We start from the raw sequence: 12,984 nt of genomic DNA, 5'->3' as shown, positions 1-12,984 counted from the left end.
TGTTCAAGTCCAGTTAACTTAACTCAGATGGTTTGAATAATAATAAATAAATGTATTAATTGCGGATTATACCTCTGTGGGACGTAGACGCGTAAGTTACATACGTAGGTTAGATACATACAAGTGTTAAGTACGTAGGTTAGGTACGTAAGTTAGATACATAGGTTACGTACGTAGGTTAGATATATAGGTACGTAGGTTAGGTAAATAGGTCACGTACATAGGCACATAGGTTAGATACATTAAGTACGTAGGTTAGATACATAGGTACGTAGGTCAGATACATAGGTACGTAGGTTAGATATATACATAGGTTAGGTACGTAGGTTAGATAAATTAGGTACGTAGGTTACATACATAGGTACGTAGGTTAGATACATAGGTTAGGTTCATAGGTTAGATAAATTAGGTACGTAGGTTAGATACATAGGTACATAGGTTACTTACGTAGGTTAGATACATAGGTACATAGGTTAGATATATACATAGGTTAGATACATAGGTACGTAGGTCAGATACATAGGTACGTAGGTTAGATATATACATAGGTTAGGTACGTAGGTTAGATAAATTAGGTACGTAGGTTACATACATAGGTACGTAGGTTAGATACATAGGTTAGGTACATAGGTTAGATAAATTAGGTACGTAGGTTAGCTACATAGGTACATAGGTTAGATATATAGGTACATAGGTTACTTACGTAGGTTAGATATATACATAGGTTAGATACATAGGTACGTAGGTTAGATATATAGGTACATAGGTTACTTACGTAGGTTAGATATATACATAGGTTAGATACATAGGTACGTAGGTTAGATACATAGGTTACATACATAGGTACGTAGGTTGCTTACGTAGGTTAGGTACGTAACCTACGCTATGTCAGTGTGAGTCATCTACACTTGTGTGCTCATCTGTCTGGCCCACTCTGTAACAACTCCACCCAAACACTAGTTGGCGCTGTGTCTTTTTTTATCAGTCAGGCTCATTTCTCTTACTTTCGATAATGGCGATTTTGCTGAAGACCAGTCGTACAAATGTTTGCCCCTGAACCTCCTCAGTTAACGTTTCCTCAATGCGCTCCATCTTTATTTTTTTCCCAATTTTATTTCTAGAACAGGGATCTTAAGCGTTTTTCAGGCCAAGGACCCCAAACCGATGGAGAGATCAAGTAGGGACCCCCTCCCTACTATATGTGTATATGAAACTCAGCCTAGTGCTATTGATAAATATACATTATTATCATTTTGTCTTCAGTATTAATCTACTCCTTATGCCTTTACTAAAATATGTTGGATTCATATAAATGTGCATTTAACGACATTTAAATTTGTGGAAATTTAAAAATATACATTATAGACAGACAGTGAAATATACAAGATAAGGGATAAAAATATAGAATTAACACTAACACTGTCACATCTATCTATCTATCTATCTATCTATCTATCTATCTATCTATGTTTTGTGAAGGAGTCCTTTAAGGCAGGTTTCCAGTGAATCACAGAGGAACATATTTTCTAACTTAGTAGCCACACAGGCCCTTTTTGTACTCGCGTTATCCTTCACTGAGATTCAACCCTTCATCCAAAACAATGGTGCTGGGTTTGTTTGTTTGTGCTTAGGTCGCGTCCTTGGATTTTTTTTTTTTTTTTTTTTTTCTTCTGGGGATTTTCGGGGGGTTTCAGTGCCTCCCTCACACCAAAGTTTATATTCATCGTGGATGAAATCTGAGTTCTTCCTTTCAGAGCACATTTAATATGATGACGCTCAAGGTCCACTTACTACCTGTTATGAAGCTGCGGTTTGTTCCATCTTTTCTCAGTGTTTTGTTCTGAATACAGGAGAATTTTGCTAGAGAGGATTTCTGTATGTGCTCAACTAATTACTGTACTGACCGGGGAAATGAATAAAGACAAAGATATTACAATGAATATACTGTATGCGAGGCCTTTCAGAGACTGAATGTGGTCACTCATGACGCCAGCTCTGCTACAATACCTGCTAGGATATACCAGCCAGCCACAACATTATGACCACTGACAGGAGAAGCTAATAACATTTACAGCAACTTGTGACAATCCAGTGTTCAGCTGGGAAACTTTTCATTTATTTGGATGTTACGTAGACATGGAGCACCCACCTAGACCAGAAATATCACTCCAATATCCTCCAATATCGCTAAATTGTCAACTAGTTTACTAACAACCACCTTTTTATTAATGTTATTAAACAATAATAAATATAATGTTATTAAATGGTAATAAAAGGAGCTTATTCAGAATTAGTTTGATTGTGTTTTTTTGTTAAGTTGATATAATCATGACAGATATTTCTTTTCTGGTAATATATCAAATGTATATGGAAAATAATAAAATTGTGTCTGTGTCTGAGGATGTCAAACACATGACATTCCACCTCTCAAGGAAGTGTTGTTAAATCTCCTCTTTCTTAGTTATTTAATATAAAGTAGTGTGTGAGTCAAGCGTGGATTTATCACAACAACGCTACTACAACATGTCTATAAATAACTTTCAATCTCAATTTACTCAACTGTATAATATTTAGAAGAATATTTCCATGTAAAATGCCGGTGATTGGTTATAGAGGGTATGTGTGATGTCACAGGAAACAGACGTCTCCATGGTTACGGCCACTGAGTGACAAAAGGTGTCACAGTCTAAACTGTAAAATTAAATTTAGAAAAAAGGTGAAGAGCTGTTGTGTGACTGATCCAACAGATTTGAAAAGCAGTCAGAGATATATTTTATATTTTTACAGATATCTACCAAAGAACAGGTAAGTAAATGTATCACTGCATTAGAAACAACTGGAATCCAGACACAGAAACCTGGTGTTGTGGTTCACATTAAGTGTCAGGTAATATTAATTTATGCTGTATTTATTGATGAAGTCAGACCTGAAGTTACTTCTTAAGTTACGTTCAGATAAGTTTGTGGATGTTGTTGTTTTGGTTCCAACAATAAATAACAATAAAACAATAAACTGAATATTTGTGATCACTCCTCATCGTCCTTTTAACGCTACAGTATTATATGGCTAACGTTACTTCTCAGTAAAGCTCTTAGCGTTAGCATCTTTTATTTAGCTACATTTATCAGAACTGAAATGACCTAAAACTAACTGAAATGGAGGCTAATAAACTTTTCTACATCCACACTAGTTCATATGGATCATTGTTGAGTCCAATTGTTCTTAATTTGATCTGATAATCCACATTTTTCCTGGTCTCTCTGTATTTACTGACACATTTCACCATGTTTTTGCCACTCAGGGGGCGTGGCCTCAGGAGGAAGTGGCATCAATGAATACCCTCTATAGGCGGCCATGTTGATTTTGAGGCCTGAAAACAGTCAAAATGTGATGAACTATGATAAACTCAAAAAGTCCCTGTAGTTACACAGTATATTGGGTCCATTCTCTGAAGAGTCACAACTGTTTTATTTGTGGATGGTGCAGCTGCTCGACTTTTTAAGCTTTAACGAACAAAAATTAAATTCCACCTGCAGCAGAAATCTCAGGAGAAGGAACCAGAAACACCTGCATGGCTGCATGATTCCACATGTGTATATATATATATATATATATATATATATAGTTTTGTGAGCGTTAGCCTCGAGCGTTAACGCTAATACTGCTTTTGAAAGAAATAGCAAACAGGAGCTAAAGTGGCGGCCTTCAAGTGCTGATCCGGCTACGAGAGGAAAACAATGATGGAGGAGGAGGAGGAGGAGGAGGAGGATCAGCGGGAAAACGTTCGGCCGGTGGTTCAAAGACTTTAGCGCGAATGGAGATAGAGACGGGAGGATAGAGGGAGGGGGGGAGGGAGGGGGGGAGGAAGGGGAGGGAGGCAGCGGGAGGGTGCAACAAGATGGAGAGAGACTGCCTGCACATACTGTCAGGGCAGTTAATATAAGGTGTGGAGATAAGGCCCCACAGACAAACATTGACCAAATCAGGCGTTTCAGCAGCGCAGCCCGAACTGTCAGTCAGCCTGAGAGACAGACCAACAATCAGCACTCTACCTCTGATAAGGGCTCTACTGGGCGCGTGCAGGAAATAGCCAATCTGCAGCCAGCCTGGCAAGGAGGGTGACGGCGGGGGAGCCGGAGTCGGAGGGAGGGAGGGATGATGGAGAGTGAAGGGGTTATAGGAGGAGGTGAATGTAGAGAGACAACAAGTGAGAGAAAGTGGCCTATAAATTTAAAACGTGGAAGGAGTTCACATGATACCTGGAGAGAAGGAGGGAAGAAGAAGAAGAAGGAGAAGAAGGACGATTTTCCGATTTTCCACACCCAACCCAGATGCTCGCGGAGAAAAAGAAAGAAAGGAAGAAAGGAAGAAGAATCAGGAGGGAATAGAAGTGATGGTGTGATATCGGCTCTTAAAATAGTACCTCCCCCCAGTTTTTTGTCACCTGGGAACAGCTCGCACGGAGAGAGAGTGTGAGAACTTGGTTTAGACCAACACCTTACATTAATGATTTGCCAACAGCTTTGACTGGCTCATTCTTCAAGGCGCGCTCGCCTTGCCTTCGTGCACAATAGCATCGTTTCATCCTCTCTATTGATTAATGGTGCATGTAGTGTGTACACGCGCAACCTCACATGCATGAGTGTGTGCAAGCAAGCAAGCAAGCAAGCAAGCAAGTGAGGGATAACGCTTCCTGTTTAATGGAAGACTCTGCTCCGGCTATGAAATTCCCTCATAAGAAAATAAACACATCCAAAAAAAAAAAGAAAAAAAAAGATAGGTTGGGATGCCTATGGAAATCCAAGGTGACGGCGGCGGCGGCGTTGGTGGAAGCTTGGATCCACACTGGCCCCTGTGGGCCGCGCCGTGAAACTGCGGCCCTGGCTGGCGGCGAGTTTGGAGAGATAAATTCCCAGCCGTTTACCTTTGTCAAACACATTTAGGTTCCTCCAAGCAAAACAGCGGAGAGCACCGACAGCTGGCGCGTGTTTATTTTCGGAAGCGGAGTCAGAGGGGTGTCTGAGCTTCCTTGATCATGAACCAAGCCGCCATTACCGCGACCACTGATAACAGTAGGAACCGTAAACAAGCTAATCACCGAGGGCCTATTTGTATTCTCATTTGTGTTTGCATGCACCGGTTGTGCAGGGCATGGGGAGGAAGGGGGTGTGGAGGGGCCACGGATGGAGGGTGGAGCGCGTGCGAAAGGGTTAAGTTCCCCTCCCTGGTCGCATGCTGCTTTCCCTTGCTCTGTCAAGCCCCATTAAACCTGCTACACCACAGCAATATGGTGCCATCAATTACAGGCGCGCTGCCATCAATGCAGAGCGCAGAGGAGAGAGGAGAGAGGAGAGAGGAGAGAGGAGAGAGGCAGGAACACATAAACAGGACAAACGGCCACATAAAAGACCTGCAGCTACATAAAGCCCTGCAGCAGCTCACACACAGCATCCCTCATCTCCCCTCGCCTCCTCCCTGCAGCTCTCACCTCCCAGGCGTCGTTGCCGGGTTGTGAATGAGTGGATGTTTACTTCAAATACAAAACAACGCACGCATTTCACATTCACTTTCATTCATGATACCAGGCCGACTCATGAAAAAGGCTGTGACAAAAATAAATAAAATATATATAAATATACATATATAAATAAATAAATATGTATGCACGCTGGGTGATGGCGTGTGCTTCTACTGCCCCCATGTGACGGGTGTAAGAGCATCACAGGCACAAGATCCAAATGCAAACTTTTTGACCACAGTTGTGACTCATCAGAGAACGGACATGGGCCTTATGAGGGGGTCCTGTGGTTGTTAGTGGGGGGGTGGAGGGGGGGGGGTGTCTAGTCTGGTCTAGGTGGGGGCTACATGTGGATTGAATGCCAGGTCCAAACGCTTCCCAGCAGAACGCTGAACTGTCACGAGATGTTGTTTTACGTCTCCCGTCGGTCAGTGGTCATAATGTTATGGCTGATATATATTGTGCAGGGAACCGTTGTCAGCTACCTTCAGCGTAAAACACCAGAAAGTGTAACTTTGCTTCATGAGCAGATGGAAACTGCAGCGTCCGTCTTTCTCTGCACTCGCCATGAATCCATTTAACGCACATTTATTTTTGTGGCATCGCAGCCACTTTAAAAGTCCAACTGTTCAACTTTAGATTCCTCAAGTTACAACACACACACACACACAAACAAATCTGCATCAATAAACTGCAACTCTTTTTAAAGTTTAGGTCTGAACAGAGAGTTTTAAACCAGGTTAGAAGAAGAAAAGGTGAAGTTAAAGAAAAGAGAACAAATCTGTTACGTATATTTTGACTGGATTTATTAATGAGATAAATCATAATATAAAAATGACATTTAAATTTAGAACAAGTAGAAAATATTTTTGCCAAAAGAAGAAGAACTAGGAGACACTTTTTCATACAGTGTTGGGACTTTAAAGGACTGGTTCATCTAAATTATATCCAGTCACACACAGTCGCTTTCATTTTATTTTCTAAGCCTGAGAATATATCGATGATTCAGCTGAACCAGTCCTTTAACAAACAGTCAACACACAGTTAAACAAAGACATAAATTAAGTGTAAAAGGAAGCTACATATTTACAGACGGAGTCACCCTGGACGCGGGTCTCATGTGGAGTTTATCTGAGATGAGGAGCTGCTGCTGCCCGAGCTCTTGGCCTTCTGCCCTCTAGTGGCGCTGGGCTGCCGCTGCACCCTCTGGCTGGAGGCCTCCCTGCTCTTCTCGGAGTGGCCCGCCGAGGCTTTACTGCGAACTGTTAAAGACAAAAGACGAAAAAATAAATAAATGAATGAATAAATAAATAAACACCACGATCAGGGAGGAGATGGATGTGACAGATTCACACGTTCCGGCGCGAAATGGCCACGATGACGACGACGACGACGGGAATGAAATGAATTAGTTACAGAGGAGCACATGTTTCTTACCTTTTATTTTTAGTGGTGCGACACATCAACACTGCACACCTGACTCCAGACAGTAAAGTGGCAAGAAAGAGCTTTAATCTGCTATGATCTGTGACACAGTTCAGTCTGTGCTTTACTTTATTTAGTTGTTGTACTGTTACAATATGTTTAAGCATTGACCAAAAACCTCTAGATGTGACTTCAATAACAAAAATAAATGCACCATTTTGTGTTTTTAGGGGGGTTCTGCTATTAGATCCACCCCTGTATCTAATATCTATAGCCTTTAGCTTATGGTGGCTACTAGCTACAGTTAGCAAACTTTAGATAGCTATTGCTACGTGCCTATGCTACGGCTACATTATATTCTGTGTGCAGAATAACGCTCTGTTTATCTTAAATAACAAAAAATAAATAAATACAACAACATACTCAGTTCAGAGCTTTAAGTGATCTGGCTACTAGCTACTAGCTACACCCCAACTTCAATAGGTTTAAACTTATGGAAGCTATCAGCTAATATTAGCAAACTTTAGACAGCTATCACTAATTTATTCAGCTTATGTGGTCACAATGTTTCTGAAACATCTTAAATAACTAAATAAAATGCCCGTTCTGAATTAAATGCTTCCACTTTTGCTGCTAGCTACATCTTGACTTTTATAGCCTTTAGCTTATGGTGGCTACCAGCTACAGTTAGCAAACTTCAGGCAGCTATGGCTACATAATATATTGGGTGTAAAATAAGCTAATGGTGGCAAACTTTAGACATTATTTTGCTCATGTTATGACTTTAAGAGTCTTCCCTTCTTATTGTGCGATTGTTACAATGTGTTTTAGCTTTTACAAAACCCTCTACCTGTAAATAAACCCACCTAACGTAGCTATTAGCTATAGCTGCACTTCTACAGCCTGAAGCTTGCGGTGGCTAATGTTAGCAAACTATACAACTATTTTACACTAAGTTACACTATGTTAAAGCACTTTAACAATTAAATTAGAGCCTCTTAATAGGAAAAAAAACACACTAACATTAGATACTTTCAGCAGTTTTGCTACTAGCTAGAGTCTGACGTGCTAATTAAACTTATTGCATGATAAATTATAACAAGTTTTAAGATTTGTTAACCAGCACCAAAAGTCTGTTGCACTTGAACACACAATAAAGGCTAATAAAGGTAATATTATCTCATTTTGAGGTTCAAACCTGTGTAATCGGCTGAACTACTGAAACATGCTTGTTGTGCAACGACACTTAGGATTCAGTTTTAAACTTTCGAGCCACTTTTAAAACAAACCAGAAACATCAACATTTGAGCCGTGAATGTAAAAAAACTCTTCTAGTCCACATGCACCTACACACACACACACACACATGCAAACACACAATTTCATCTGCACGTCACACTTGCAGCACTCATTAATTCTCTGCACATGCTTTTTTCTAAGCGTGACAAGTCGACATGTCAGCTGTGGACCGCGCCCTATCGTGCAGGAGGAAGGCGTGAAGTTATTACTGTGACTCTGGACGATCTCAAAAACATACACAACACTTATATGTTGATTTTTTTTTTAAAAAAAAGGGCAAGCAGGCGGACAGATGGAGGCGTAGGACACATGGCAGCAGAAGGGGACCTTGAGAGTGAGGAGAGCTAGCGTCTTGGGGGCCGTAGACCACAATCTTAGTGTTGACCCTTGTGGCTCGGGGGCCTGACGCTGAGGGGGGGGCTGCAGGAGGCTTAGGGCTCTTTCCAGAGACCAAAGAGTCCTCGTCTTCAGGAAACAGAAAGAATTCACAGGGGGACAGAAAAGAAATTAGAAATCACCGTGACATGCACACAGCGAAGTTCAGCTTTAGTTATTTTTTTTTTTTTTTTTATGACTATCCTTGGTCTTCAGTTCACCTCCACTTAAGTGGAAAACCTCAGTATGGGGTGAAGTGAAGAGGGACTTTAGACGGAGAGAGGGATTAGTCAGAGTGCAGAACAGGAGGTGAGCCTACACAACACTGTGTGCAGACGTTAAGTGGAGGAATGTGAATAGTTCTCATGCTTGAACAGAGACGTGAGGAGCGAAGGAAGAATAAAGCCAGAAAGTAGAAGGAGTAATCATACGGTATGTTCTAAACAGGGCTTATAAAAAAAGAATCAAAACAATGTCCCTCCAGAAAAAACACCAGTTTGTCCAGGACTTTTCTTTTGAAAGTCTTTGGATGCAACAAACAAAATCTAAAGACGTCCTTCACTTGTATTCTGCAAAATTAACGTTCCAAATTTCAAAACTAGTTTTTCCTTAAAGTTTGTGTCTTTTATAAAGCAGTAGAAAAGCTATAAACTGAAAATGGCTGCAAATCAAACCCTCAAAATTGGGCTTGTAAAAGAAATCTATACCATGGAGAGACCTAACTTTGTTTTAAGACTTGAACTGAACGCTGGGAAAAATGCATCGTCTAAGCACATTGTACTGAATAGCACAACACCACAATGCTTCCATAAAACGCACTGTACTGCTTTTCTTTTCTTTCTGCTGTTGTGACACATGACGACCTCATGTTCTTTGTTTTTGACATTCAAAAGAAAATAAAAATGCATTAAAAACAGCCTTTATTAAGGCCAACAATGATCTATTTTCAACAGCTGGTGTCACTGATTAGAGATCCTGCCTTAAAAAACATACTTATCACTGGTTTATCTTCTACATTGGCTTCATTGACTAAAAAACGTTCCACAAGGCTCCCTCCTCGGACCCTTCTTCTTCTCAATTTACATGTATTTATTTCCAAAATCAAGTCCTTTATGTCCTAAAATGTCTTCAAGCGTAATTCTGTTTGACAGAACAGCATCGACTCCATGTCTACAAACCTCAAACCAACAACCAGGACTAATATTCAGCTCTGTGTCTCTTTGTCTCTTTGTGTGCAGATAAGACTGAGACTGAGGACGAGGTGAGGGACAGTGTAACTCACTTCTCAGGTTATATGTGCAGGTATGTACGTGTACGTGAGTGGATTCCAGGTTCGTCAGCTTGGAATGTGGACAATCTGATCCTTTGTGCTGCATTAATGTTTCTACATAACTCAAATACAAAAGGTGCAACATGTTAGTTTGGGGGATTTGGAGTTGCATAAAAACACCTGTGACAGTCCTGAAATGTGGTTCCAGTAAAAAGGTTTTCAGGTAAAGTGTGGATTAGTAATACAGCTTTTTTGTGTGTGTGTTAAAGGTGCAATACACAGTAATTAAGAGCTGATTTCATGTCATGTTTCATTCCTTTGAAAATTAAGGTCATTTTGTCACTTTTTGGAACCTGTCATTGTGTGTATCATTGGGAAATGCTGATTGGACAGTGCAATCATTTACTTCCCTTCTGCTATGACAAGTGAAAATGTGCATCGTGGGAAAGATGTTCACAGATGCAGAAAGCTGACTGACATTTAAACTCATCCGGTGGTTTAAATGGAGAAATGTCAGGGAACCGAACACAGTGGTCTCCTGCAGCTGAAGTAAATCCGTACTGATGTTTTCACTTATTTTGCATCATCAGCCAAAATGGAATTTAAGGACATTTACACACCTCTCCTTGTGTGACAATAACAAAAAAAAGCTGTAAGTGAGGAAGAAGACTTTAATCTAGCTTTTAGTATTTTGTAATTCACTGATTTTCCATCACTCATCCTTTTATAATAACATGACTGTGCTGTTTCGAGCCCTGTGGCAGCGTGTGGGGCTTCTATGTTAAAACCTGCGTTATAAGTCAAACGCTGCGTCTCCGGACACTAACCTCTGGGCTCTGTCGGTGCCGTGGTGACGCTGGTCGTGTGGGAGACGGTCGACGTGTCTCCGCCGCAGCTTTCCGCGACTCTCTGGCCTGCACACATGGCCTTCAGAGTCTGGAACACGGCCTGAGGGGCCACGTTCATCTTCAACAGGTCCACTATGATCCTGAAATCAAAGACGCCTCTTATTAGATTAATCCTTCAAATATAACACTTCACAGGGGTAAAACATACGGCACCGCGGGCCATAAGCCGCCTGCAACAAAGTGCATAAAAGCAAAGACTGGGACTCGAGTCGCTGTTTTGATGACTTGTGACTTGACACCAAATGTCTTTGCTTTTAGCTATTAAAACTACACATGTGAAGGTAAACAGTGAATGCAAAACGCTACGACCTCAAACTTTATCCAGCATTTGAAGGAACGATTCTGCCACGCTTGTAAAATAACTAAAATTAGTCTGAACTCTGAACTGATCTCTCACATGCAACAATCTGCATAATGTGCCACTTGAAACCATATTTACTCTCGGTGCTATTATGTCTTAACTATTATAAAAACCTGTGCAATACACGTTTACATGCTTGCATCTTACCACTGCTGCAACAAAACAACATATACTTCATATTCTATTTTAAAATTCTGTATAATTCATATATTACAATATTTTTAGTATTTTATTCTAACTAAGCTGTATATTTTGTAAATAGTAGCTTCTTGCATTTTTTTTAAATACTTGTACAATACTTTATTTTACTGAAAAGGAGAAGTTCTCCAATCTCATTATACACTGTATAATGACAATAAAGGGCATTCTATTCTATTCTATTCTATTCTATAGTCTTAGTTATCGTAGTAGCTAATGCAGTTAGCTACTACGATAACTTTAAATATGGTTTTAAAAGGCAGTAAATAATATACGTGTCAAGGCTTTAGAGGCTGGGAAACACTGATTTAGGTAAAGAGAGTTTCAAAACATTAAATATGGTTTTAAAACAGATGAAGTAAATGTGGTGTAATAAGGAGTTAATACGTTAATGGATAAAAACACATTTAAGACACAAAGAACTCATTTTTTTTAGTCTCTCTGGAAGCATATTCAACCAACCATGAAAGAGTTGTTTTTGGTCAACAAATAATAATAAATAATTATAAAATTGATTTGTGTTTTGTGTCGTTTGATTCCATGTATTTTACTGAACATATCAGTAGTTTAAATGTCATACGTTTTAAACAGGTTGGATAAATTGGCCGATAATATTATTTGACAGTTACTAATATCGTACATTTTCTCTTTATTAAGACCTGATTCTGCAGATAAGATTTCAATAATGTGACTTGACCCCATCTCTGCTAATTCACTTGTTCTTTTTTGGACTAAAACTAACTAATGGCCCCTGAACTAAAATGCGTTTGACACCTCTGCACTACTTTCCTATTTCTGCTGATTATCTTAACACTTACTTAAAGACTTCCTGGTCCACGATGATTCCTGCAGCCTGTGTCAGTTCAAACAGCTCCGTTTCTTCAGCACTGAGCACTTTCTTCTTCTTTATTGCATATTTCTGCACGTTAGATGTGACCACCAGGGCCGGGGAGTCCGGGGCGGTGGGCACAGTTTGTTGTGGTTGTTGAGACATCACTAATAATATACCTGTGGTGAGAATATATCATCTTACATTTTAAAAAAACAACTCCATCATTCAGTCTCAATAATAACAGTGTGTGTTACCCGCCCACAATGAACATTTTACCAAATATATGACCTTTAGATCCCAAAATGTTAAATATAATAAATAAAATAAGAAATACCTACCGTTTACAGGGTAAATATAAGAATTTTGAGCGTCGTCGTCCACCACAACAGACACCTTCTACAGTAGATGGCAAGACGCGCCAAATATACGTCATCATCATGAGACGTTACCGGAGACTCAAATAAATAAATTATAGAACAGGACGTTCCGCACCACGAACAGGATAAAGAATTAAATAATTAAAACACTCTAAGTTCTGCATGATATAATGTAATTTGTAGTGTACGGCACCGATTAGTTCGTATAAATAAAATTACGTTTTAACTTGTCAATACATATAGTTTTTGTATTTATTTTTTTTATCATTATTCCGGGTCTGCAATAATTTGAGCTATGTATATGTGTTTTTAAAGCTGACATTTTTTTTTTGTGTATAGATCCGTGTTTTCGAATTATTTTGAGGCATATAGAGCTTGTAGATGTACTGGTATGCTTGAAAAATATTTTAGAAAAATAAGT

General features: G+C 39.7%; 1 protein-coding gene across 2 annotated transcripts; it reads right to left on the bottom strand.

The window, feature by feature from the left end:
* Nucleotides 1–6,307: 6,307 nt before the first annotated feature.
* On the bottom strand, nt 6,308–12,776 carry mzt2b (mitotic spindle organizing protein 2B). 2 transcript variants are annotated; one of them, XM_047568995.1, is made up of 5 exons: nt 12,525–12,776; nt 12,173–12,362; nt 10,715–10,875; nt 8,570–8,707; nt 6,308–6,780 (listed from the first exon to the last, which is right to left on the bottom strand). In XM_047568995.1, the coding sequence occupies exons 2-5, from the start codon at nt 12,346–12,348 to the stop codon at nt 6,635–6,637; spliced, it is 621 nt and encodes a 206-aa protein (XP_047424951.1). In that variant the 5' UTR covers nt 12,349–12,362; nt 12,525–12,776; the 3' UTR covers nt 6,308–6,634. The 2 variants fall into 2 exon arrangements, with proteins under 2 accessions (XP_047424951.1, XP_047424952.1); XM_047568996.1 differs by lacking the exon at nt 8,570–8,707 and having other exon boundaries at nt 12,525–12,685.
* Nucleotides 12,777–12,984: the final 208 nt, after the last annotated feature.

This window comes from Mugil cephalus, chromosome 19 (assembly GCF_022458985.1).
Source record: "Mugil cephalus isolate CIBA_MC_2020 chromosome 19, CIBA_Mcephalus_1.1, whole genome shotgun sequence".
Classification (NCBI taxonomy): domain Eukaryota; kingdom Metazoa; phylum Chordata; class Actinopteri; order Mugiliformes; family Mugilidae; genus Mugil; species Mugil cephalus.
The sequence above is the reverse complement of the archived record's forward strand: the minus strand, read 5'-3'. Positions and strand labels throughout refer to the sequence as shown.

Bases quoted from the DNA above. Each gene is read 5' to 3' on its own strand.
- mzt2b (XM_047568995.1), bottom strand. From the start codon at position 12,348: ATGTCTCAACAACCACAACAAACTGTGCCCACCGCCCCGGACTCCCCG. The intron at 10,876-12,172 runs GTAAGTGTTAAG...CTTTGATTTCAG, and splicing joins GTGGACCAGGAAGTCTTTAA to GATCATAGTGGACCTGTTGA. The intron at 6,781-8,569 runs GTCCCCTTCTGC...TGTCTTTAACAG, and splicing joins TAGCTCTCCTCACTCTCAAG to TTCGCAGTAAAGCCTCGGCG.